Here is a 24,403-nt window from a genome sequence, read left to right as displayed (position 1 = left end):
GCCCCCGAGCTCCCCATTGGCCCGTTCCCGGGCATCGCCACACCTCCCATCGGCCCCTGCGGCCCCCCCGCTTCTCATTGGCCGGTCCCCGGGCAGCGCCACACCTCCCATCGGTCCCGCGCTACGGTGGCCGGCGGGCTTAGCAGGCGGGAAAGACGCAGCGGGGCGATGGCTGCGGATCAGGAGATGCGGAACTTCACTCGCGGGCTCTTCCGGAGCAGCCCGGACCTCAGGTGCCCCCGCGCCCGGACACCCGGGTTCCCCAGCGCTCGGGGGGGGGAGCAAAGGATTGTGGGAGCCGGAGTCCCGGGCTCTGGGCGGGGAGGGGTCCGAGCAGGGCGGAGCCGGAGACCCGGGCTCCCTAACCCCCCTCCCCGTGCCCGGGCTCCCGGGCTCCCTAACCCCCCTCCCCGTGCCCGGGCTCCCGGGCTCTCTAACCCCCTCCCCGTGCCCGGCTCCCGGGCTCTCTAACCCCCTCCCCGTGCCCGGGCTCCCGGGCTCTCTAACCCCCTCCCCGTGCCCGGCTCCCGGGCTCTCTAACCCCCCCTCCCCGTGCCCGGGCTCCCGGGCTCCCTAACCCCCCTCTCCCCGTGCCCGGCTCCCGGGCTCCCTAACCCCCCCTCCCCGTGCCCGGCTCCCGGGCTCTCTAACCCCCCCCCTCCCCGTGCCCGGGCTCCCGGGCTCCCTAACCCCCCTCCCCGTGCCCGGGCTCCCGGGCTCCCTAACCCCCCCTCCCCGTGCCCGGGCTCCCGGGCTCTCTAACCCCCTCCCCGTGCCCGGCTCCCGGGCTCTCTAACCCCCCCTCCCCGTGCCCGGGCTCCCGGGCTCCCTAACCCCCCCTCCCCGTGCCCGGCTCCCGGGCTCCCTAACCCCCCCTCCCCGTGCCCGGCTCCCGGGCTCTCTAACCCCCCCCTCCCCGTGCCCGGGCTCCCGGGCTCCCTAACCCCCCTCCCCGTGCCCGGGCTCCCGGGCTCCCTAACCCCCCTCCCCGTGCCCGGGCTCCCGGGCTCTCTAACCCGCTCCCCGTGCCCGGCTCCCGGGCTCTCTAACCCCCTCCCCGTGCCCGGGCTCCCGGGCTCCCTAACCCCCCCTCCCCGTGCCCGGGCTCCCGGGCTCTCTAACCCCCCCTCCCCGTGCCCGGGCTCCCGGGCTCCCTAACCCCCCCTCTCCCCGTGCCCGGCTCCCGGGCTCCCTAACCCCCCCTCCCCGTGCCCGGCTCCCGGGCTCTCTAACCCCCCCCTCCCCGTGCCCGGCTCCCGGGCTCTCTAACCCCCCTCCCCGTGCCCGGGCTCCCGGGCTCTCTAACCCCCCTCCCCGTGCCCGGGCTCCCGGGCTCTCTAACCCCCCTCCCCGTGCCCGGGCTCCCGGGCTCTCTAACCCCCCTCCCCGTGCCCGGGCTCCCGGGCTCTCTAACCCCCCCTCCCCGTGCCCGGGCTCCCGGGCTCTCTAACCCCCTCCCCGTGCCCGGCTCCCGGGCTCTCTAACCCCCTCCCCGTGCCCGGGCTCCCGGGCTCCCTAACCCCCCCTCCCCGTGCCCGGGCTCCCGGGCTCTCTAACCCCCTCCCCGTGCCCGGCTCCCGGGCTCTCTAACCCCCCCTCCCCGTGCCCGGGCTCCCGGGCTCCCTAACCCCCCTCTCCCCGTGCCCGGCTCCCGGGCTCCCTAACCCCCCCTCCCCGTGCCCGGCTCCCGGGCTCTCTAACCCCCCCCTCCCCGTGCCCGGCTCCCGGGCTCTCTAACCCCCCTCCCCGTGCCCGGGCTCCCGGGCTCTCTAACCCCCCTCCCCGTGCCCGGGCTCCCGGGCTCCCTAACCCCCCTCCCCGTGCCCGGCTCCCGGGCTCTCTACCCCCCCTCCCCGTGCCCGGCTCCCGGGCTCTCTACCCCCCCTCCCCGTGCCCGGGCTCCCGGGCTCCCTAACCCCCCCTCCCCGTGCCCGGCTCCCGGGCTCCCTAACCCCCCCCCCCCCGTGCCCGGAGACCCGGGCTCTCTACCCCCCCTCCCCGTGCCCGGGCTCCCGGGCTCCCTAACCCCCCCCTCCCCGTGCCCGGGCTCCCGGGCTCCCTAACCCCCCCTCCCCGTGCCCGGAGACCCGGGCTCTCTACCCCCCCTCCCCGTGCCCGGCTCCCGGGCTCTCTACCCCCCCTCCCCGTGCCCGGCTCCCGGGCTCTCTACCCCCCCTCCCCGTGCCCGGCTCCCGGGCTCTCTACCCCCCCTCCCCGTGCCCGGGCTCCCGGGCTCTCTAATCCCCTCCCCGTGCCCGGGCTCCCGGGCTCTCTAACCCCCCCTCCCCGGTGCCCGGCTCCCGGGCTCTCTAACCCCCTCCCCGTGCCCGGGCTCCCGGGCTCTCTAATCCCCTCCCCGTGCCCGGGCTCCCGGGCTCTCTAATCCCCTCCCCGTGCCCGGGCTCCCGGGCTCTCTAACCCCCTCCCCGTGCCCGGCTCCCGGGCTCTCTAACCCCCCTCCCCGTGCCCGGGCTCCCGGGCTCTCTACCCCCCCTCCCCGTGCCCGGCTCCCGGGCTCTCTACCCCCCCTCCCCGTGCCCGGCTCCCGGGCTCTCTACCCCCCCCTCCCCGTGCCCGGCTCCCGGGCTCTCTACCCCCCCTCCCCGTGCCCGGCTCCCGGGCTCTCTACCCCCCCTCCCCGTGCCCGGCTCCCGGGCTCCCTAACCCCCCCTCCCCGTGCCCGGCTCCCGGGCTCCCTAACCCCCCTCCCCGTGCCCGGGCTCCCGGGCTCTCTACCCCCCCCCCCCCCCGTGCCCGGCTCCCGGGCTCCCTAACCCCCTCCCCGTGCCCGGCTCCCGGGCTCTCTAACCCCCCCTCCCCGTGCCCGGGCTCCCGGGCTCCCTAACCCCCCCCTCCCCGTGCCCGGCTCCCGGGCTCTCTAACCCCCCCTCCCCGTGCCCGGCTCCCGGGCTCTCTAACCCCCCTCCCCGTGCCCGGCTCCCGGGCTCTCTAACCCCCCCTCCCCGTGCCCGGCTCCCGGGCTCTCTAACCCCCCCTCCCCGTGCCCGGCTCCCGGGCTCTCTAACCCCCCCTCCCCGTGCCCGGCTCCGGGCTCTCTAACCCCCCCTCCCCGTGCCCGGGCTCCCGGGCTCTCTAACCCCCCCTCCCCGTGCCCGGGCTCCCGGGCTCTCTAACCCCCCCCTCCCCGTGCCCGGGCTCCCGGGCTCTCTAACCCCCCCTCCCCGTGCCCGGGCTCCCGGGCTCTCTAACCCCCCCTCCCCGTGCCCGGGCTCCCGGGCTCTCTAACCCCCCCCTCCCCCGTGCCCGGGCTCCCGGGCTCTCTAACCCCCCCCTCCCCGTGCCGGGCTCCCGGGCTCCCTAACCCCCCCTCCCCGTGCCCGGGCTCCCGGGCTCCCTAACCCCCCCTCCCCGTGCCCGGGCTCCCGGGCTCCCTAACCCCCCCTCCCCGTGCCCGGGCTCCCGGGCTCCCTAACCCCCCCTCCCCGTGCCCGGGCTCCCTAACCCCCCTCCCCGTGCCCGGCTCCCGGGCTCCCTAACCCCCCCCCCCGTGCCCGGCTCCCGGGCTCTCTAACCCCCCCCTCCCCGTGCCCGGGCTCCCGGGCTCTCTACCCCCCCTCCCCGTGCCCGGGCTCCCGGGCTCTCTACCCCCCCTCCCCGTGCCCGGGCTCCCGGGCTCTCTACCCCCCCTCCCCGTGCCCGGGCTCCCGGGCTCTCTAACCCCCCCTCCCCGTGCCCGGGCTCCCGGGCTCTCTAACCCCCCCTCCCCGTGCCCGGGCTCCCGGGCTCTCTAACCCCCCCTCCCCGTGCCCGGGCTCCCGGGCTCTCTAACCCCCCCTCCCCGTGCCTGGGCTCCCGGGCTCTCTAACCCGCTCCCCGTCCCGCAGGGTGCTGACGCTGGCCATGGTGCGGAGCCGGTACCTGGCGCACGTGGGCCGGCAGAGCCTGGTGCGGGCGGAGAAGCAGCTGCTCAAGGAGCTGGTGAAGGAGGAGCTGCTGAGAATGCAGGTGGGGGCGGTCGGTGGGGGGGTGGGGCTCGGCGGGGGGGGTTCCTGTCTAACCGCATTGGCCTGCCCCAGCAGCTGGATGATTCCAGTTCCGAAGGGGGGTCCCCGAGCCCCAAGAGCGCCCGGGACGCCCCTCAAGCCGGGGCTCAGAAGCGACCCCACAGCAGCTCTGACTCGTCGGGGGGCCCCGAGGACACGGCAAGAAAGAAACAGCGACTGGATCAGGGCTCTGGTGAGTAGGTGCCCCCCCCCCCCCCCCCCCGGTCCCAGAGCCGCCGTGTCCCAGAGCCAGGCGAGGGGTTCCCGTGTGGCCCACCCCCACCCCAGAGGGGCCACGTCCCAGTGCCGGGCGAGGGGTCCCCATGTGCCCAGCCCCCCACTGCCCCGGAGGGGCCACGTCCCAGTGCCAGGCGAGGGGTCCCCATGTGCCAGCCCCCCACTGCCCCAGAGGGGCCTGTCCCAGAGCCAGGCGAGGGGTTCCCGTGTGCCAGCCCCCCACTGCCCCAGAGGGGCCTGTCCCAGAGCCTGGTGAGGGGTCCCCATGTGCCAGCCCCCCACTGCCCCAGAGGGGCCTGTCCCAGAGCCAGGTGAGCGGTCCCCATTTGCCCAGGCCCACGCACTGTTCCAGAGGGGCCACGTCCCAGTGCCGGGCGAGGGGTCCCCATGTGCCCAGCCCCCCCACTCTCCCAGAGAGGCCGTGTCCCAAAGCCAGGCGAGAGGTCCCCGTGTGCCGAACCCCCCCACCCCGCCCCTAGAGGGGCTGCGTCCCAGCGCTGGGCAAGGGGTCCCCATTTGCCCAGGCCCCCCCACTGTTCCAGAGGGGCCCCGTCCCGGTGCCGGGCGAGGGGTCCCCAGTTGCCCAGGCCCCCCCACTGCTCCAGAGAGGCCATGTCCCAGTGCCGGGCGAGGGGTTCCCATGTGCCCAGCCCCCCCCCCGTGTCCCAGCCCTCGGTTAACTCCTTGTTTCCCATCTGGTTTCCAGAGGCCAGTTCTGACGGGGAGGATTCTGGGATTGATTCGAGGAAGCCAAAGGCAGATGCTGGGAAATCTGGGTACACGGGATTGCGTGAGGACGAGGGGGACTCGGGAGCAGACGAGACACCTGAGCGGGGCGGCGCCAGCAGAGAGAGCGACTCTGAATGGGCAGCCAGGAGCGAGGGACCGAAGCAGCCCCAGCGGAGGAGAACGGAGGGAGCTGAGGCGCAGGACCAGCTGGGGAAGAAGCGAGCGAGAGAGGCAGAGCAGAGGGGTGAATGTGGGAAAGCAAACGGGGGGCTCACAGCTCAGCCGGGGGAGGAATCGGGGAGCGAATCGCCAGTGGAGGAGGAGGAGTGTAAGCGGCAGATGCAGACAGGGAAGACAGGACTGAGGAAGGCCAAGCGGAGGAGTGATAGTGAGGAGGAGGGGGACAGCAAGGAAAAGGGGAGAATGAAGGCTCGGGGGAAGGAAGAGGGGAGCAGCGCCGAGGTGGATGAGAAGTGTCAGAGCAGGAAAGGGGCAGGGAAGAAGGGAAGGAGGAAGGCAGGGAGATGGAGTGATAGTGAGGAGGAAGAGAACAAAGAGAAGATAACAAAGGCTCAGAGAGAGGAGGAAGAGGAGGGTAGGAGCCAGAAGCCGGGAACGAAGGTGGAGCTGGAGAGGAAGAAGAGGAGGACTAAGGCCCAGAGGGAGGAGGAATCGGGGAGCAAGTCGGAGGAGGAAGAGGAGAGTAGGAGCCGGAAGCCGGGAACGAAGGTGGAGCTGGAGAGGAAGAAGAGGAGGACGAAGGCCCAGAGTGAGGAGGAATCGGGGAGCGAGGAGGAGGAGGAAGAGGAGGGTAGGAGCCGGAAGCCGGCGGGGAAGCCGGGAACGAAGAAGGTGCAGCGGAGGAGTGACAGCGAGGCTGAGGAAGTGGGCAGCAGCAAGAAGAGGACGAAGGCCCAGAGTGAGGAGGAATCGGGGAGCGAGGAGGAGGAGGGTGCGAGCAGGAAGGAGACGGGGAAGAAGGGAAGGAGGAAGGCCGAGCAGGGCAGCGAGAGCGAGGAGGAGGAGGGGAAGGTGCAGAGGGGCAGCTCTGAGACAGATGAAGACTCTTCGTCATCGTCCTCCGCACAGGATGAGAACAACAGCCCTAACCCAGGCTCCCGGCGCAAGAAGGGAAAGGTGATGGGGGGGACCCAGGCGTCCGGGACGGCTCCATTAGGGGGTCCTGCAGCGCTTCCAGTGCCCGGGTTGGGGAGTGGGACCCAGGCGTCCGGGATGGCTCCCTTAAGGGGTCTTGCAGTTCACCCAGTGCCCAGGTTGGGGAGTGGGACCCAGGCGTCCGGGACGGCTCCCTTAAGGGGTCCTGCAGTTCCCTCAGAGCCCGGGATGGTGAATGGGACCCAGGCATCCGGGATGGCTACCCAAGGGCACCTACAAAAAGGAATTACCAACTGTAATTGCACTGGATTTTTTCTCCTGGCAAAATTGTTTGAAATGTCCCGAGAGAGGAAACGTGAACTGAAATTCGATAAAATCCCTTTTTTCTCCTAATGCAAATTATTTTAAGTCACTAAAAGGAACAAAGAAATTGAACTGAAATTTTCCTACTTTGTTTTTTCCAGTGGAAAATTGTTTTAAAATTCCCAAAACCCCCAAGAAATTGTGAAGTGAAATTCTGGCTCCATTATTTTTCCTGTGAAAAATGTGTCTGACAACTGGGGGAAAAGGCTCGAGGACTGAAATTGCATTAAATACATTGTCTGTCTCCAGGAAAAAAAACAATATAAAAGTGGTGAAAAGTTGGAAGTTAAATTTTATTGCATGATTTTTTTTTATTATTAAACTGGAGAAAGGGAACAAGAAATTGTAGAAAAATTTCAGCTCATTTTTTTCCAGTGGAAAATTGTTTTAAAAGTTAGGGAAAAAAGGACAGAAATTATGGAATTAAATTTTTGCAACATTCATTCTTTTCCCCCAAAATTGTTTTAAAATTCAGGAAAAATTAATTGGGACCTGAAATTGTACTTCATGAATTTTCTTTTTTCTCCTGGCAAATTAGTTTTAAAGTTGGGGGGAAAAGGAAAAAAACCTGATCTATGAAATTTTACTGTGTGTAGTCAGAGAAAAGAGAAATTGGGAACTGAAACATGGCCATGTGAATCTCACTTGCCCCGCAGGTGGAAAAATTGTTTTAAAATGCAGGGCAAGGAAATTCTGAACAGAAACTGCACTAAAAATTTTTTCTCTGGAAAAATTATTTTAAAAGTCAGGAACAAGAAAGCCTGAACTGAAATTTTATTAAATGCATTTTTTTCCCCATGCAATTTGAAGGGGGGGGCAGGGGGAGAGAGAAGGGAAAAATGAATGGAATTGAATTCTTATTACATTTTTTCCCAGTGGAAACTGTTTTTTAAAGTTAGAAAATTGGACATTGTGAAATGAAATTTTCCTGCAGGAATTATTATTTTCCCCAGTGGAAATGTTTGTATTTAAAAAAACCAAAGCAAACCAACCCAGGCCGGGGTAAGGAAGCCATCGAGCGCTGACGTTTGCTGACATTAAACCCACCCACCAGGTTTTAAAGGAAACCTCCCCCCCCATCTGGACATTGTGAAATGAAATTTTCCTGCAGGAATTATTATTTTCCCCAGTGGAAATCTTTGTATTTAAAAAAACCAAAGCAAACCAACCCAGGCTGGGGTAAGGAAGCCATCGAGCGCTGACGTTTGCTGACATTAAACCCACCCACCAGGTTTTAAAGGAAACCTCCCCCCCATCTGGGCCCGGGAAAATTTCGTTTGCTTTTCCCACGAAGCGGGATTTTCCCATAGGCTCCTCCCCCTTGGGGGCTGTCCCTAACCTGTCCCCGCCCCCAGGTGCCGGGCAGCGGGGGCGCCGGCCCAGCAGAGGAGCACCCGGCCGTGCGGCGGCTGAAACGCTACATCCTGGCCTGTGGGGTGCGGCGCAACTACCAGAAGCTGCTGGCCGGGTGTCGCTCCGTCAAGCAGCGGGTCGGGGTCCTGCGCCGCGAGCTGGAGGCCATTGGGCTGCAGGGTGAGCGGGCGGCTGGCGGCAGGGGGAGTGGAGGGGGCAGGGGGGTTGGAGGAGGCAGGCAAGGTGGGGGGGATGGGAGTGGAGGGGGCGGGGGGGTTGGAGGAGGGGATGGGAGTGGAGGGGGCTGGCGGCAGGGGGAGTGGAGGGGGCAGGGGGGTTGGAGGAGGGAATGGGAGTGGAGGGGGCAGGGGGGTTGGAGGAGGCAGGCAAGGTGGGGGGATGGGAGTGGAGGGGGCGGGGGGGTTAGAGGAGGGGATGGGAGTGGAGGGGGCGGGGGGGTTGGAGGAGGGGATGGGAGTGGAGGGGGCTGGCGGCAGGGGGAGTGGAGGGGGCAGGGGGGTTGGAGGAGGGAATGGGAGTGGAGGGGGCAGGGGGGTTGGAGGGGGCAGACAAGGTGGGGGGGATGGGAGTGGAGGGGGCGGGGGGGGTTAGAGGAGGGGATGGGAGTGGAGGGGGCTGGCGGCAGGGGGAGTGGAGGGGGCAGGGGGGTTGGAGGAGGGAATGGGAGTGGAGGGGGCAGGGGGGTTGGAGGGGGCAGACAAGGTGGGGGGGATGGGAGTGGAGGGGGCGGGGGGTTGGAGGAGGGAATGGGAGTGGAGGGGGCAGGGGGGTTGGAGGAGGCAGGCAAGGTGGGGGGATGGGAGTGGAGGGGGCGGGGGGGTTAGAGGAGGGGATGGGAGTGGAGGGGGCGGGGGGGGTTGGAGGAGGGGATGGGAGTGGAGGGGGCTGGCGGCAGGGGGAGTGGAGGGGGCAGGGGGGTTGGAGGAGGGAATGGGAGTGGAGGGGGCAGGGGGGTTGGAGGGGGCAGACAAGGTGGGGAGGATGGGAGTGGAGGGGGCGGGGGGATGGGGATGGAGGGGGCAGACAGCATTGGGGGAATGGGGATGTGGAGGATGGGCAGGGAGGGGGCGGTGGGGGTACAGGGAAGGGGGCCCCTGAACTGAGTTGGGGGGAGGGGCAGGGGGCTCCCTTGGAGAGCCCCCCCAGTAACCGCCCTTCCCCCCAGGGAACCCCTCTCTGGAGCGGTGCCGGGCGCTGCGGCTGCGCCGGGAGGAGGCGGCCGAGGTGGCCGCGCTGGACGTGGGGAACATCATCGCCTCGGATGGTGAGGGGGAGACGAGGGGCCGGGCAGCGGTCTGGGGGCACAGCTGGGAGTGGGGTGGATCACTGGGGCAGGAGATGGGGCTGTGGGTTGGGGCTAAGGGGTGGATCTAGGGGGGATGTGTGAGGTGGGGGGGCAGGGACCCCCTCTGGAGCTGACCTCCTTCTACCCTCCCCACAGGCCGCCCCCGGCGCTGCAACATCTGGAGCCTGTACAGCACCCCCCCAGCTGCCCCCCCAGCCAGCCCCCCGGCCCGGTGCCCAGTGGACTGGTCCAGCCTCCGTGGCGTGATCAGCAGTGACGGGGAAAGCGAGTGAGGCTGGAGGGCAGCGCCTGGTATAACACACACACCCTGCCCGCTGGGGGCCTGGGAAGTGGGGCTCACACCCCCCATCCCCTGCTTGGAAGGGCCCATTCTTTGGGGGGGCAGGTCGGAGAGTGCCATCCATTGGATGGGGGGCAAATCCATCTCCCATTCCCCACTTGGGGCTCCAGGGCTGATTTAGGGTGAACTTGGGACAGAAATCGGGGGGGGGGGATAACCTTGCGGAACTCCCCCTGGTGTCTGGCACTTTCTGGGGTGATCCCACCTGTCACCCCAAAACTGGAGGTTGGGGGACCCCTGAGCCACTAGCAGGGGCCTCCCTGCAGAGCTGGGGCAGCAGCCATCCACCCCCAGGGGAGCCAGAGGTGACCCCAAAATACTCCCAAGCTGGCCCCTCAACGAAGGATGCTGGGGCAGGGGGCTGGATGTGTCCTGGCTTGGGGGGCACCCCATAGCTCTACACCCAGGGGGCAGTTACCCTCCCATCCCAACCCCCCTAGTTGTAAATGTCTTTGTTTTATGCTAGTTTTTTATATTGTAAAATAAAATGAATTTTGTTATTTAAGGGCAACTGAGTGTGCATATGCTCCCCCAACCCCCCACTGTGGCCAGACGCCCCCCCAACTGTCCCCAACCCCCACTGTGGCCAGAGCCCCCCCTGTGGCTAGAGTCCCCCCAAACCTCCCCACTGCGGCCAGTGCCTCGGAGCCCCCCCTCCTCGCTGACGCGCTCGGCGTAATGGAAGAGGTGGGTTTACTGAGTAGGGGCTGCGCTCGTGGAGCGGGTGTGGAGCTACAGCTCTGGCGCTATGTACAGGGCTAGCGGAAGACAGGCTGAGAGCAGATCCCCCCACACTTTGCCCCCTCCCACTTATGCCCCCCACTGGGGGGCAGTAGCTGAGATCTCGTCTCTCCGGGGGGCAGAGAAATTGTTTGGGGGGGTGAATTGGAAGGGGGTTAGTAGGGTGTTTGTGGTAGGCCCTACAAAAAAGGCTGCTTAGGGGAAGAGTCACACAATGTGGGGGGTGGGGGCTTTTATGCTCAATGACTCTTCTCCCCCCCTCAACAGCATCAGACTCTGCCAGCCCCCCTTTCCCCCCCCAAGTCTCTGAGGTTAGAAAATGCCCTTTTGTGGGACAACCTCTGCCTCCCCCCCACCGAGCCAGTCCCAGGGTGGGGCAGCTGCCCCCAAATCCCTCCTCCAGGGGCAAATACAGTCACTGGTGCCCCCCAGTGTTCAGTCTGCCCCCTGCCGGGGTGGCTCCGAGAAAGGCTGGGGGCAAGTCGAGCTGGCCTGGCTGGAATCTGTCCCGCGCTGGGGCAGCTACACGACCCCCCCACCGTGGGAACGCACCAGCCCCGCCGAGATGGGGCGCCCGCCCGACCCCGCCTATCTGTAGCTCCAGAGGGGCACCAGGCCGCGGGTCTCCTTCTCGTAGACGTCGGGCACGGGGCCGATGGGCGAGGGCACCATGCGCACTGTGTTCTTGCCGAAGAGCCGGCGCTCGTAGTCGATGAGCTGGCGCCAGAAGCCCACGTTGGGCCGCACCACGGGCCGCCGGCTCTTCACCCACTGGTGGGCGTCCAGCAGGCTGAGCCGATGGTACTTCATGAGGTAGGCGATGCAGAGCGAGGCCGAGCGGCTCACGCCCGCCACGCAGTGCACCAGGGTGCGCCCGTTGCGCTTGCCCGTCTGGTGGATGCGGTCGGCCACCGAGTCGAAGTAGAGGGCCAGGGGCGCGTGGGGCAGGTCGGGCACCGGCACCTTGACGTAGTCGATGTCGGGCCAGTTGGCGTTGGGGATCTCCATGGTGGCGTTCACCACGCAGGTCACGGCCCGGGCGGACACCAGGTGCCGGTTGGCGGCCGCGTTGCCGCTGCACAGGTAGAGGCAGGGTGAGATCTGGGCGATGCCCCCCAGCGCCGAGGCCGGGGGGGCCCCGGAGGCCAGCTTCGCCGCGGGGGGGGGGCTGCGCCGGAAGAAGCCGGGGGTCCGGAAGTTCATGGTGGAGGCTTCGGCGTACATGGGGGACGGCTGGGGGGAGAGAAAGGGAGGCGTTAAGGGGGGGCTCTGGGCTCCAGGTCCCAGCCCCCTACAGCCAGTGCCTGCCCCGGGGCTGCCCCCCACCCGTCCCCATCTCTTTCCATTCCCCCTCCCCAGAGGTGGGGGGGGCAGGTCTCGAACGTTCTCGAGTCACCCCCCCCATTTCTCCAGTGCGGGGGGGGCAATAGACGAGAGGGGACGATCCTGCCCCACCCACCGCCGGACGCCTGGGCCCGCCCCCACTTCCCCAGGCGCGACCCCCCCCGGATCCGCCAGACGCCCCCGCTGTGGGGGCTGCAGGGAGCAAATGGGGCGGGATCTTCGGGGGGGGAGAGTCCCGCCCCCCCCGCCGGGGGCTCCTACCTCGCTCCAGCTGGGCGGCCTCTCCCCGCGGGGGGCTAGGGGGGCAGCGGGGCGGCCGCCTCCGTCCCGCCGAGGAACCCAGGCATCCGGGGCGGGGGGGGGAGGGGGCTGCGGGGCTGATGCGCAGAAAAAGGGATGGAGAAAATGGGAGGGGGAGAGATGGGCCCGCCCCTTAAAGGGCCAGAGCAGGACAGCCAGCCCCCCCCGCCCCCCCAGCTCTGCCGGTGTCCCCCACTCCCGACCCGCAGCCCCTGCCAGCCCCCCCGCCCCCCCAGCTCTGCCGGTGTCCCCCACTCCTGACCCGCAGCCCCTGGCCCCCCACCTCGGCCAGTGCCCCTCACTCCCACGCTGCTGCCCCCAGCAGGGGAAGGGGAGGCTGGCATAACCTCTGTGGGGCAGGGGCTTTCCAAGTACCCCCCCCACTTTTCTCAGGGGACCCAGCACCCCCCGGCACCCCAACAATCCCCTGCCCCCAGAATTGAACTGATCCCAATTCCCCTTCCATCCCCCGCTGCTCCCACAATCCCATCACACCCCCAAAACCCTGTGCCCTTCCTCCCACCATGGCCCTGTCACCCCAAACTTTACCCCACTAGCCAGCCCCCCAATTCACCCCATCCCCTCTGCCCCTGCCTTCCCTCTGGGAGAATTGGGGTGCCCTGGGGGGGTGCCCCCTTACCTGGCATGTGCCTGCTTCCACTCAGCTGGGCTCTGTGGGGGGCGAGCCCCTGGCCCCACAGCAGGGGGGGAAGGAAAAGGGGGTGCTCCTGGCTCCCCGGCGGACGGCCCAGCGCTGGTGCCTTCACTCCGGCCCAGGGCCCTATATACGCCGGGGCCCCCCCGGCCCCGCTGCGTCGGAGGGAACAATGAGTTGCCATGGTGACGGGATGCGGGGGCGCGGGGGGGGGACCGTGCGTCAGCTGCTGACACAGAAAGGAGACGGGGGGGCAGCTTCCGGGTTCCCCGATGCCTCCAGCTGTCCTGGTCCCTCCGGGGGGTGCGGCCCCACCTGGCCACAGGGTGGCGCTGGCCGGCTCGGGGGCAGGTGCCCCCCCAGCCCAGGTGGCAGCAGGTTGAAGTCTCTCTCCACCCCCTCATCAGCCCCTCCCCCCGGGAGTCACAAAGCTGCTGCTGCCCCCACGCACCCAGCGCGGCCGCAGGGGGCACCTGAGTCACCAGGCTCCCAGGGAGAGACTAGGGCTGCGGGTCGGGAGTGAGGGGCACCGGCAGGGCTGGGCTGGCAGGGGCTGCGGGTCGGGAGTGAGGGGCACCGGCAGGGCCGGGCTGCGGGTCGGGAGTGAGGGGCACCGGCAGGGCTGGGCTGGCAGGGGCTGCGGGTCGGGAGTGAGGGGCACCGGCAGAGCTGGGGGGGCAGGGCTGGGCTGGCAGGGGCTGCGGGTCGGGAGTGAGGGGCACCGGCAGGGCCAGGCTGGCAGGGGCTGCGGGTCGGGAGTGAGGGGCACCGGCAGAGCTGGGGGGGGCAGGGCCGGCCTGGCAGGGGCTGCGAGTCGGGAGTGAGGGGCACCGGCAGGGCCGGGCTGGCAGGGGCTGCGGATTGGGAGTGAGGGGCACTGGCAGGGCCGGGCTGGCAGGGGCTGCGGGTCAGGAGTGAGGGGCACCGGCAGGGCCGGGTGGACCCAGGCGTCCGGAGGTCGAGGTACGGCTCTGGGTTAAGGCAGTGGGTGAGGGTGGGGTCTGCTGGGCTTTGTCTCTGGGTTTGGGGGTCCGGAGGGCAGCAGCCCCCAATGTACCGGCTGGCTCGGGGGGCGTCTTGAGGACAATGTGCCCCCAGGGGCAGGGCGGCTGAGCTGTAGGGTGGGCCCGGCCCCTGGGGAACGCCCCACCACAAGCCCTGCTGTAGCAAGGGGCCCAGCGCACCTCAACTCAGGATTGGGGCCTAGAGGGATCTTGACCCCCGTACTCCTCCCCCCCAGCCCCCCTCCCCGCTCGCCCCGCTGCTGGGACAAGGGGGGGGCCCAGCTGCGGATAGGCTCTGAGCCAATACCGCACCCACCCCACATCACACACACGCCCCAGACCCGAGCCCCTTGGGGCAGGAGGCCTAAGGCGAGGGGGAATGCATTTCCTGGGGAGGCCCCACCCCTCACTGCCAGTATCCTGCCCTGATCGGACAAGGAGACACAAAGCCCTGCGTCTGAAGAGGGGCCACTTCCTGTGAAGACACAACCCAGCAGGGAACGACAAAACAACAGTTCAGACCTTCTCCTGGGAGGAACTGTCTGTGGGCAGAGGAGGTCCCACCTCCTGCCCCTGTGGCAGTACAGGAAGTCCCGCCTCCTCCTGCATAGGTAATGAAGTCCCAACGCCTGCCTGGATAGCAATACAGGAAGTCCCACCTCCAGCCCTGATGACAATACAGCAAGTCCTTACCTCTTCTGGCAGAATACCCAGGGTTCACATACCCTTGTATTGTGGGTGTAAGAGGAAGTCCCGCCTCCTGTAGGAACAGGATCCTGCCACCTGAGTGCCCAGGGTGGCCATGTCTGCCAAACACTCCTGAGCCATGGGGCCCCTCCCCTCGGGAAGGCCCGATTCACAGACACCCCCCTGTGGCAGAGGTCCCAGCCAGGCCCTCAGGGAGGCCCTCTGCTGCACCACCTGCAATATCTGCCAAGGTGGTGTTTATGTAGGGCCTACAAGAGTCCCAAGCCTCACATCTGTAGAGAGGCCCCCCGCTCTTTGGGGACAGAGTGTCTGGCATTAGGGGGCCTGGTTGGGGGAAGCTTGAGGCCTCAACTCAGCATGAACCGGGCAGAAGAAAGGCGATGCCAGAGGGCGAGAAACACATTTATTGCAGCAGAAATACTGGACAGACCCTTCCCTCCACCCCCAGGCTGTAGATTTTGCCCCCTCCGGGCAACACAGGGGGGCATTTCCTGCTTCGCCGGCCCCCAGTGGCGGCAGAGCCACAGGTGTGATGGAGGCGGCTGTGCTGAGATCCTGAAAGCCACGGGCCCATTCCCCTGCCCTGGAGCCAGATTGGAAAGGCCCCGTGCCCCACTGGCTGACCCCACTGGTCCGTCACTGTATTTCCTCCCCCATCTCAGTCCTCCAAGCTGGTATCTGGACTGGAGCGGCCGTGGAGCAGCGGGATCCAAGCGCCAGCCCAGAGGATGCTGGGAAGGGGACCGGGGGCCCCACTGCCTGCCAGCCCCACCCCCGGTGGTCAGTACTTGCGCTGGCGCAGGAAGATCCCGGAGGGGCGCTGTGGGGATGGTGCCTCCTCCCTGTCCAGCTGGAAGAGGTCGCGGCCCGTGCGCAGGATCTGTTCCTCCAGCTTCTTGTGCCGCTTCATGTCCGACAGCACCTTGTCCAGCCGGGCCTCGCGCTTCTGGCTGCGCGAGCTGCCTGTGGGGGAGGGGAGCGTCAGGACCCCGCTCGGGGCGGGGCTGGGAGTCAGGACCCCTGGGTTCTACCCCCACACAGGGGGGCTAATGGTTAAAGCGGGGGGCGGGGCTGGGAGTCAGGACCCCTGGGTTCTACCCCTGCACAGGGGGGCTAATGGTTAAAGCGAGGGGGCTGGGAGTCAGGACCCCTGGGTTCTACCCCCGCACAGGGGGGCTAATGGATAAAGCAGGGGGCGGGGCTGGGAGTCAGGACCCCTGGGTTCTACCCCCGCACAGGGGGTCTAATGGTTAAAGCGGGGGGCGGGGCTGGGAGTCAGGACCCCTGGGTTCTACCCCTGCACAGGGGGGCTAATGGTTAAAGCGGGGGGCGGGGCTGGGAGTCAGGACCCCTGGGTTCTACCCCCACACAGGGGGGCTAATGGTTAAAGCGGGGGGCGGGGCTGGGAGTCAGGACCCCTGGGTTCTACCCCTGCACAGGGGGGCTAATGGTTAAAGCGAGGGGGCTGGGAGTCAGGACCCCTGGGTTCTACCCCCGCACAGGGGGGCTAATGGATAAAGCAGGGGGCGGGGCTGGGAGTCAGGACCCCTGGGTTCTACCCCCGCACAGGGGGTCTAATGGTTAAAGCGGGGGGCGGGGCTGGGAGTCAGGACCCCTGGGTTCTACCCCTGCACAGGGGGCTAATGGTTAAAGCGGGGCGTGGGGCTGGGAGTCAGGACTCCTGGGTTCTCTCCTCAGCTCTGTTCCTACCTGGTGTTCTTCTGCGATCAATCAGGGAGTTCTTGGGCGTCACAGGCTCATCGTCAAAGTCAAACTCGGTCGGGACGTGGGGCCTGGAGCAGAGAGAGCTGAGGGGTTAAATCCTCAATACAGGGGAAGGGGCAGCGCCAGATACAGTCTCCTGCCCTGCCCAGCTCTGCCAGCGCCAACCTGCAGCCCCCAGCTAGCCTAGCCCTGCCCCCCTCCAGCCCTGCCAGTGCCCCTCACCCCCGACCCACAGCGCCTGGCTAGCCCAGGCCTGCGCTCACTTCTCTTCCTCCTCCTCTTCGCTCTCGGGCTGCGCGTCGGATCTCTCCTCCTCCTCACTGTCGGGCTCAGGGGTGGGGGCCCTGCGGGGCAGGATCTCGGCCTGGAGCGGCAGGGTGCCCTCGGCAGCGATCTGCTCATAGAGGCGTCTGATCTCCTCAGGAGGCGGCATCCAGGCCTCTGGGCCCTCCAGCTCCTCGTCGCTGCAGGGGACACACCACCCAGCCTCCTCCTCCTGCCCCTGCTCCTCTGCCTCTTCGGGCACCGGCCTGTTGTCCTCCACTGCAGCCGGCAGCAGCTCCGGGGCATCCTCCACCGCCAGGGACTGCATCCCAGAGGTTACCTCACCCTCCTCCACAGCCGTGGCCTCCATGGCAGGACAAGATCAGGCTGCAAGGGGAGAGTCAATGGTTAGAACATGGCTGGAGACCCTACAATAACAAGCCAGCAGTCAGTGCTGGTGCTTTTCGGGTGCACTATGACAACAAAGGGTTCAGCGGAGACCCTACAATAACAGCCCTGAGCTTCAATGCCAGTCGCACCAACACTGTGGCCATTTAGGGGCTTGGCACCTGCCAGTCATGTCAATGCAGCGGCCATCTTGGGGCTCACGCCAACCTGGCGGCCATCTTGGGACTCATGCCAACCTGGCGGCCATCTTGGGGCTCACGCCAATGGGGCAGCCATCTTGGGGCTCACGCCAACCTGGCGGCCATCTTGGGGCTCACGCCAACCTGGCGGCCATCTTGGGGCTCACGCCATGCGCGTGGTGCCCTGGCAGCCCTCTTGGCAGTGGCCTCGGATGTTCATGCCGAGGTGGTGGCCATTTTGGGGCTCGCCCCAACCGACCCTGCTGGGGGCTCTGTCCCGGCCAGCCCCACACTGGGGCTCCCAAGGGAAGCTGTGGGGGGGGGGTCACATCTCAGCCACTGGCTCCCAGGCAACCCAACCCCCCGCCGCCATTTTGTGAAGTCTCTGCTCAGGTCCCTTCACTGCGCATGCGCCATCCGCGCCTTAGCACGCGCATGAGCGACGGAGCCCGTACCCAGAGCGTCTGCGCCTCAATGCGCATGCGCCTTCTTCAAAGTCTGCTAGATCGCGCGGCCTACTCAGTGGTGCCGTCTTTGTGTTTCTTCAGTGCGCATGCGCCATACTGCTTGCCCCAGCCCTGCTGTATGCGCATGCGCTGGTTCTACTCACCGCTCGAGAGCGTGCGCCACACTCTCAGTACGCATGCGCCTTTGCGATGAGGCTTAACCGCCCCACCAAGCGCGTCCGCCCGCCCCTCAAGCGCTCTCCCCGACTTCGGCTTGGCTCCAACGCCCCTCGCCCAGCCGCTGCGCGTGCGCCCGCCCCATCCGGCGCTCCTGATTGGTCGGCCTGACCGAAGGGGCGGGGCTAGCGCCAAATGCAAAAATTCCGGCATCTTTTTCGGACCCGAAGGAGAACCTGAGCTGGGAGGGGGCGCTGGCGGAGAAGTAGGGGAGAGGGAGGGGCTTGTGGGAGGAGTCTGGGGCTGGTGGGAGGAGCCATGGGGAAGGGAAGGGAGGGGGAGGGGCTGGTGGCAGGAGTCGGGGGCTGGTGGGAGGAGCCAGGGGGAAGGGGAGGGAGGGGGAGGGGCTGGTGGGAGGAGCCAGGGGGAAGGGAAGGGAGGGGGAAGGGCTGGTGCGAGGAGTCTGGGGCTGGTGGGAGGAGCCAGGGGGAGGGGCTGGTGGCAGGAGCCAGGGGGAGGGGAGGGGCTGGTGGGAGGAGCCAGGGGGAAGGGAAGGGAGGGGGAGGGGCTGGTGGCAGGAGTCGGGGGCTGGTGGGAGGAGCCAGGGGGAAGAGGGGGAGGGGCTGGTGGGAGGAGCCAGGGGGAGGGGAGGGGCTGGTGGGAGGAGCCTGGGGAGGGGAGGGGGGATGTGAGGGTAACTTGAGGGGGTGGATCAGAGGTGGGGGAGCCTGGAGCAGCAGATGTGGGGAGGAGGGAGCCTGGGTGGGGGTCAGGGGCCAGAGGGCGGCTGGGGAAGGCAGATCATGGTGGAGGGAGCAGAGGTTGGAGCTTGGAAGGGTCCTGGCAGCCTCCCCCGCACACACACACACTCACAGCTGCGGGAAGCTGAGCAACACAGCAGGGAGCCAGCAGAGTGGAGGGAGTCGTCCTGGGCTCTGCGCCCCCTAGGAACGTCCGTGCCCCTTTCAGTGGGTGCATCCCACGGGGGGCCAGCTGGAGGATGGTGCTGCCGCATACGAAGCATACAGCTGTGTAGGATACCCCAAATTTCATGGTGCCCTACCCAGCTGCATATTCTGCTTATGCCTAAAGACGGCCTGGTCCTGGGGGCAGAGTCGGGAGGGGGAGTTGGGTGGACGAGGTTGGAGTCACAGGCAGGGGGTCCTCGACAGGGATGGGGGGCTGCCTGGAAATAGAGGGTTTATGCAGGGACCCTTGTTAGGCAGTGCACTGGTATCGCTGTCTCTCACTACCCCCGTCCCAGACAGCTGGCCCATCCTCCCGGCAGGCACCGGGCCATCTGGTGTATTCCTTCTGTGAGCCCAGCCCAGCTACCAGACACGGGGGAACTGGGGTGGAATAAATGGGCCCTAAGGTCAGAGGTGTTAACCCGACCCTGTCCAGCATTGAACAGGGGTGGAGTTTGGCATACAGAGATCTCAACCTGCCAGGAGCCACGGCAAACACCCTGTTCCTCAGCCTTTTAACCTTCTGTTATAGGTACGGAAAAGAACACAGAACTGTTAAAGCCTTTGAGCGATGAAGTATTACCGCAACTTTTGTTTTAACAACATCCCTGGTTCCCTTTGATTTTGGCCGTGAGGAATCTTTAGAAAATAAAAACCCACCTTGACATGACGATCTTCACCAGACAAGGGCGCTCCAGCAGAGACGTCATGGACCAGGCCACCCAACTCCCCCAGAAAATCTGCTGCAATATGGAAATAAAAGCCCTGGAACCACACATCCCCAATTGTCACCCAGCACCTTACACTGGATCCCACATGGGATATCATCAAACAACAACAGCCCGTACTCAATGGGGAGCCCATCCTGAAAAATCTTCCCTGAGCTCTCTTTTTGACCTTCAAACAACACCCCAAATCCCCTCTCCAAGCTCTCCAGAGGTGAAACCAGAAATCGCTGGGCCCTTGAATGAACTCACACAGGAAAATGAAAAAAGACAAAAACACCACATCACCCACAGGTGAACAATTGTCACAGAATGATCGCTTCCTATCTGACTTCTCAGGCCTTGTCCTGAAAGGAAACCTACACAAAACTTTCAAAATATGAGCCTGGAAGCTTAAATTCATAACTCTATTGGACACAAAAATCATGGACTCAATAGAGACACTGGATTTATAGCTCATTACAACAATCTGAAACCCACTAACCCTCCATTGTCCTTGGACTGCAGAAGCGTTACCTGCCCACCTCACTTTGAATAGTCGCTTGCAACACGTGCTAACTCCTTGTGCTAAGCGATCCACGCTGCCTTCTATTTAGCTGTGACCCTCAGTGTACCTTTCCGAGCCCTGAAGAAGAGCTCTGTGGAGCTTGAAAGCTTGTCTCTTTCACCAACAGAAGTTGGTCCAATAACGGATATTACTTCACCCACCTTGTGGGCTGGTCTACACTGGAAATGTACATCGGCATAGTTACATATCTCAGGGTTGTGAAAAACCCAGACCCTGGAGCAACGCAGTTGTCCCAATCTAACCCCCAGTGCAAGCAGTGCTAGGTCAATGGAAGAATTCTATCTCGGGGAGGTGACTTATGCACCGATGCAGCGTTTTAGGTGTAAACATACCCTCAGTCTTTACATAGCAACAACTGTTCTTTTTGAGGCAAAGGGAAACAGTCGAAATAAGTTGGAGCTGCAGTTGCCGTTGTTGTTAAAGTCTGATCCTGTTTCCTCCAAGACAAGACAAACAAAAGGAGAGACAAGAACAGCAAAGACAGATGACCCGGCTTCTGGTTGTTAGTTCTCACTTGCCACCTCCCTGCTGGAGAAACCTGGGTCCAGACCCCAGTGTGACCAGCCCCACTGAAATCTGGCAAACTCATGCCAGTATTGAGCTGTGCAGGACAGTGCTTTTAGCTGCCTCTCTGGTCACAGGCTCACATCTGGGTTGCAAGTTATACATTCTTGGCGGACTAAGCCAAAAGAGAGAGAGAGACAGGATGGTGAAGAAATAATCTGGGGAAGGAAAAGGATGTGGTGCAGAGGAAGGTGACAAAGGGTGAGTGACACAGGGAGGTGACAAAGTCTCCCACCCCAGGTGGTGGTTAGGATTTACCCAAAGCAGGTAGAGGTGGCTACATCATCTGAGTCCCTCTCTGAGTCAGGCCAGTCATGACGTCCCTTAGGATCAGGACAGTGAAGGCCTAGCAGAGTGATGGTGGATGCCGGGGTCAGCCAGCATTGCTGCTGTTCTCCCCACAAGGTCTCTTTGAGGCCCCCAAAGGGAGTGGTGGCTGGAATAGCCTGTTCCCTCATTATTTTCTTCACCCATTTGACCAAGTTTCCAATCATTGATTTCCAGTCCCCCACTTCTCTTGTTCACAGGCATAATCTGAATACAATTCTGGAGTTAGATCGGGAGGGACAAGAACAGCAAAGACAGATTTTATTTGGTCTAAATCAGTCTGTCACCCTTTTGCACCTTTGCCCATCAGCATTTGCTGTCCTGGGTTACTGTGACATCTCATGAACGTTCACTCCCTTCTCAGTTGTGGTCTCAATTAGATAAAGACAAACTTTAGTTAATCAGTTTGCGTAATGGATTTCCCCATTCCACCATCCTTGGGGCTCTTTGAATTCTGGTGGCTTAACTACACAAAAGGACTTGAGCTAAATTTGATTGTATAGAATTTTATTAACTATCCTTAAGAGCAACATATAGAGATAATAAGGCAAAAATATTAGGAGTCTAGTTTTGCTAACAAACTAGAAAATTGGCCTGTATGCTAATTGGCCTATCCAATTTTCAAGGATCGCATAACAACTAGAATAGAAAAGAACACTTATTCACTCAACATCTGTCCGGGGAAGGTCACTTTGTTTGGATTTTGACCAAGAGTCCCTCAGAATAGGGCCTCAGTTGTCCCAGGTGATTATCAACGCTGGTGTTGCTAACACAGAGGAAAGAATAATCCAAAGGTAAAACATAAGGCTGTCTGGTCAATTATTTGAATTGATAATCAAACTTTATAGACAGGAAAGGTAAGAACAGGAGTTGATTACAGGAAAGTTACTCTGTACGGTTTGACATACGATGTTGAGAATTTATTAGTGTCCCAGCTGAATGTGCATAAAACATGGTGTAATGTCGGTGTTAGCAGCACTGGAGACGGGCCGCCATGTGAGCCTTGATTTGGATGTGATGCCACAGATCGCAAGTTTCTAGCAGTGCTAGAAGGAACATCTTGTAGAATTTTATACCATGATGTCGTTCGTCATAAGACTTAGCAGTGCACTGAGGACAATAAGCCCTTAAGGAGCTGTTCAGCCTTAAGGATAGTTGGAATTTTGCCTTATTTAGTAACTTCCAGGGTACTGCTAATAGTGCCCATGTGGCAAGTTTTCGCCTCCTCATTGTTTTCACTCATTATCTCACTGACTTTTATTTTGTCTGAGTGAACGGCCCAGCAATGTTATGAATAGTACAGTTTTCTTCTGTAGCTAAACCTTTGACTCCTGTCATTATGGGTTGTGAAACCGGACCTGCTTGTTCATGTTCACGGTAACTAATGGGTCTTTTTATACCTTCCACCTCTTCCACCTTGACATTGCTGAGTCAAATAAACCCGAAACTGAGCCAACGGTTCCTGTGCAGTTTCCTACTTCTGAAATCGAGTAGTTTTGGTACCATTTGTGGCCCTGCTATCCAGGGCCCCCCAGAGGATTCAGGGGGCCCCCCACCGCCAAATTGCCGCCAAAAACCCAGCACTTCAGCGGCAGGTCCCAGGGTGGAAGGACCCCCCCGCCACTGGTCTTCAGGGCACTTTGGCAGCGGGTCCTGGAGCAGAAGGACCCCATGCTACCAAATTGCCGCCGAAGACCCGGAGTGGAAGAAACTCTGGAGGCCCGGGACCCGTGAGTTTTCAGGAGCCCTCCAGAGCAAGTGAAGGACCCCATTCCCGGGGCCCCAAAAAACTCTCGTGGGGGCCCCGTGGGGCCCGAGGCCTGGGGCAAATTGCCCCACTTGCCCCCCCAGGGTGGCCCTGTTGCTATTAGATCTCAAGTTTGTACCTGATAGGATGTTATCACAGTTCAAGATGCTTACAATGCTACATTTGTCCCCATCCAGTCACCAGATCTGGCCCTATTCCAGCAAGAGAGATTCAGCCTTACAGAGATGTGCATAAACTTATGAATAGGCTCGGAAGGCACTGAGTTTTTGGTAAATGTTGGTTTCACTGCACACACACAAACCGACAAAAAATATTTTCATCAAATAATTGAAATTTACAGCCAGGCAAAGTAAAGACCAATGCTGCTTGAGAACTTCTTTTGATTTAAGACCAGGCTTGGCAGAATTCGATTACTACTTGGATATGCACACTGACCTTGACAATCATTTGGGAACTGATAATTGCTTGGTTTCAACTTACCAGGAGACAAAGGCCCTACCAAAGATGGTGTGACATTCTATACTTTGGGGAAGCATCCTGGAACCCCTCTATTCCTCATTTTCATATAATCGTGATCTTACATATAAAGCAGGCCTTGTACGGTATCGGGGGAGAGGTTCTGACAATGATTTCTCCGTTCATAGATGTGTATCATTAATGCATATGAAGTTACGAGAATTGTGTTGTGTGGTGATCACTAAAACTGTAAGTTGGAGAATCAGCCAGATATTAGCTCCCCAGAGGCAACAGCAAGGAAAGTAACCAACCCCTGGGCAGGTGGCAAACAACCTTCGCCAGCCATTGTCCAGCAAGGGAGCTAGGGTGCAAGGACTCCCTTGCATGAGGCTCCACCAGGGGAATTGATCCGCCTGGCCTGGAAACTCAGCAGCGCCCCAGACAAGCCTGGACTTGTGTGTTCCAAGCACATGGACTGAGGGTGTAAAACTGAACAGAGGGGGCCTATGCTGAGCCTTTCTCCTTCACCCACCTACGCTGCAAGCAACAAGGACAGTCTGAAAACTCCAACTGAGGGGACTGGCCAGATTTCAAGGGTGAAATCTGTGTACTATGAACTGCAGTGGCCTGTGGGGTGAGTAAAACTGCTTAATCTAGGTGTTACCCCGTCTACTAGGGTTGAGAGTTTGGACAGTGTGCTTATATTTTATTTCTTTTGGTAACTAACTCTGACTTATTGCCTATCACTTATAATCACTTAAAATCTACCTTTTATAGTCAATACATTTATTTTACTGTTTATCTTTACCAGTGAGATTGTTTGACATGTGGGGCAAATCTGCTCAGGTTCCAGAGGCTGGTGTATGGCCACTCTCCATTGATGAAGTGCGGAACCAATGAATAAATCTGCACTGCCCAGCTTGAGCAGTGCAAGACAGTATGTTCCCGTGGTGCAAGGCTGGAACCTGGGGGGATTTGGCTGGTCCCTTCTCTGTCTGATCCATGAGTGGCTCTGGGAGCAGTCCTGCACTCTGGCTGAGCGGGGGGCTCCACATGCTGTTGTGCTGAGTGATCACAGCGCCTGGAGGGGTTTGCTGCTGGTCACTGGCAAGTCATTGGGAGAGACGGCCCAGGCTGGAGAGAGGGGGCACAGCGGCTGCACCCTGGGGATCCCGTCACAGACGGGATCACTCTTCAGGCCCCCATCTCTGCTAAAAGCTCTCCACAGAGAGACGCACAGAGATTGGGATGGAAGGCGCCAGTTTAGCAGTTGTGTTCGGTCACTGGCGTTGGTTTGTCCATGTTTTAATCAATACTAAAACCGCTGGGATTAATCATTGTGGCGATTTGGCTTGGTCTTGAGTCTGGCGTCTCCAGTGGTATGTAAAAGAGACATTTGGTTTTTGTTGATACGTATTGTCCATTCCTTGGCCACACTTTGGCTTGTTATGAAATATAGTCAAGAGACCAACTAACCAGCATCAGTCGGGTTTACTGTGCTAATTTCCTACAGGAAAGAGTCCAGAAGATGCGGGTCCCTAGAAAGCCGTCTCATGCAGTGTTATGTTCACCTTATGCAGAAAGCAAGCCTCCAAGTTACTCCCCTA

The 24,403-nt window shown here is 62.7% G+C and overlaps 3 protein-coding genes across 9 annotated transcripts; 1 reads left to right on the top strand and 2 right to left on the bottom strand.

Annotated features, from left to right (window-relative positions):
- The first annotated feature begins 104 nt into the window (after positions 1 to 104).
- Positions 105 to 9,974, top strand: HIRIP3 (HIRA interacting protein 3). Of its 3 annotated transcripts, XM_050952357.1 has the most exons (9): positions 107 to 233; positions 3,846 to 3,966; positions 4,041 to 4,197; positions 4,948 to 5,282; positions 5,670 to 5,699; positions 5,820 to 6,107; positions 7,805 to 7,982; positions 8,989 to 9,087; positions 9,265 to 9,974. In XM_050952357.1, the coding sequence occupies exons 1-9, from the start codon at positions 169 to 171 to the stop codon at positions 9,399 to 9,401; spliced, it is 1,410 nt and encodes a 469-aa protein (XP_050808314.1). In that variant the 5' UTR covers positions 107 to 168; the 3' UTR covers positions 9,402 to 9,974. The 3 variants fall into 3 exon arrangements, with proteins under 3 accessions (XP_050808312.1, XP_050808313.1, XP_050808314.1); XM_050952355.1 differs by lacking the exon at positions 5,670 to 5,699 and having other exon boundaries at positions 105 to 233; positions 4,948 to 5,591; XM_050952356.1 differs by lacking the exons at positions 5,670 to 5,699; positions 7,805 to 7,982; positions 8,989 to 9,087; positions 9,265 to 9,974 and adding an exon at positions 6,245 to 7,527 and having other exon boundaries at positions 105 to 233; positions 4,948 to 5,591; positions 5,820 to 6,175.
- An 809-nt stretch (positions 9,975 to 10,783) lies between these two features.
- On the bottom strand, positions 10,784 to 12,859 carry LOC127050844 (dual specificity protein phosphatase 14-like). 2 transcript variants are annotated; one of them, XM_050952430.1, is made up of 2 exons: positions 12,495 to 12,859; positions 10,784 to 11,443 (listed from the first exon to the last, which is right to left on the bottom strand). In XM_050952430.1, the coding sequence occupies exon 2, from the start codon at positions 11,432 to 11,434 to the stop codon at positions 10,799 to 10,801; it is 636 nt and encodes a 211-aa protein (XP_050808387.1). In that variant the 5' UTR covers positions 11,435 to 11,443; positions 12,495 to 12,859; the 3' UTR covers positions 10,784 to 10,798. The 2 variants fall into 2 exon arrangements, with proteins under 2 accessions (XP_050808387.1, XP_050808386.1); XM_050952429.1 differs by lacking the exon at positions 12,495 to 12,859 and adding an exon at positions 11,816 to 12,082.
- A 1,751-nt stretch (positions 12,860 to 14,610) lies between these two features.
- Positions 14,611 to 17,539, bottom strand: PAGR1 (PAXIP1 associated glutamate rich protein 1). Of its 4 annotated transcripts, none has more exons than XM_050952420.1 (4): positions 17,408 to 17,539; positions 16,210 to 16,597; positions 15,932 to 16,029; positions 14,611 to 15,184 (listed from the first exon to the last, which is right to left on the bottom strand). In XM_050952420.1, the coding sequence occupies exons 2-4, from the start codon at positions 16,578 to 16,580 to the stop codon at positions 15,003 to 15,005; spliced, it is 651 nt and encodes a 216-aa protein (XP_050808377.1). In that variant the 5' UTR covers positions 16,581 to 16,597; positions 17,408 to 17,539; the 3' UTR covers positions 14,611 to 15,002. The 4 variants fall into 4 exon arrangements, with proteins under 4 accessions (XP_050808377.1, XP_050808378.1, XP_050808376.1 ...); XM_050952421.1 differs by lacking the exon at positions 17,408 to 17,539 and adding an exon at positions 17,253 to 17,401; XM_050952419.1 differs by lacking the exon at positions 17,408 to 17,539 and adding an exon at positions 17,057 to 17,202.
- Between the last annotated feature and the right edge of the window lie 6,864 nt (positions 17,540 to 24,403).

Source organism: Gopherus flavomarginatus, chromosome 5 (genome assembly GCF_025201925.1).
Source record: "Gopherus flavomarginatus isolate rGopFla2 chromosome 5, rGopFla2.mat.asm, whole genome shotgun sequence".
NCBI lineage: Eukaryota > Metazoa > Chordata > Testudines > Testudinidae > Gopherus > Gopherus flavomarginatus.
The sequence above is the reverse complement of the archived record's forward strand: the minus strand, read 5'-3'. Positions and strand labels throughout refer to the sequence as shown.

What these genes read in the sequence shown, in the direction of transcription:
- LOC127050844 (XM_050952430.1), bottom strand. Translation starts at nt 11,434, where the DNA reads ATGTACGCCGAAGCCTCCACCATGAACTTCCGGACCCCCGGCTTCTTC.
- HIRIP3 (XM_050952355.1), top strand. Translation starts at nt 169, where the DNA reads ATGGCTGCGGATCAGGAGATGCGGAACTTCACTCGCGGGCTCTTCCGG. An exon ending in AGGAGCTGCTGAGAATGCAG is followed by an intron (nt 3,967 to 4,040) that starts GTGGGGGCGGTC and finishes CTGCCCCAGCAG; the next exon opens with CTGGATGATTCCAGTTCCGA. An exon ending in GGAGGCCATTGGGCTGCAGG is followed by an intron (nt 7,983 to 8,988) that starts GTGAGCGGGCGG and finishes CCTTCCCCCCAG; the next exon opens with GGAACCCCTCTCTGGAGCGG.
- PAGR1 (XM_050952420.1), bottom strand. Translation starts at nt 16,580, where the DNA reads ATGGAGGCCACGGCTGTGGAGGAGGGTGAGGTAACCTCTGGGATGCAG. An exon ending in GAAGAGGAGGAGGAAGAGAA is followed by an intron (nt 16,030 to 16,209) that starts GTGAGCGCAGGC and finishes TTAACCCCTCAG; the next exon opens with CTCTCTCTGCTCCAGGCCCC. An exon ending in TGATCGCAGAAGAACACCAG is followed by an intron (nt 15,185 to 15,931) that starts GTAGGAACAGAG and finishes CCTCCCCCACAG; the next exon opens with GCAGCTCGCGCAGCCAGAAG.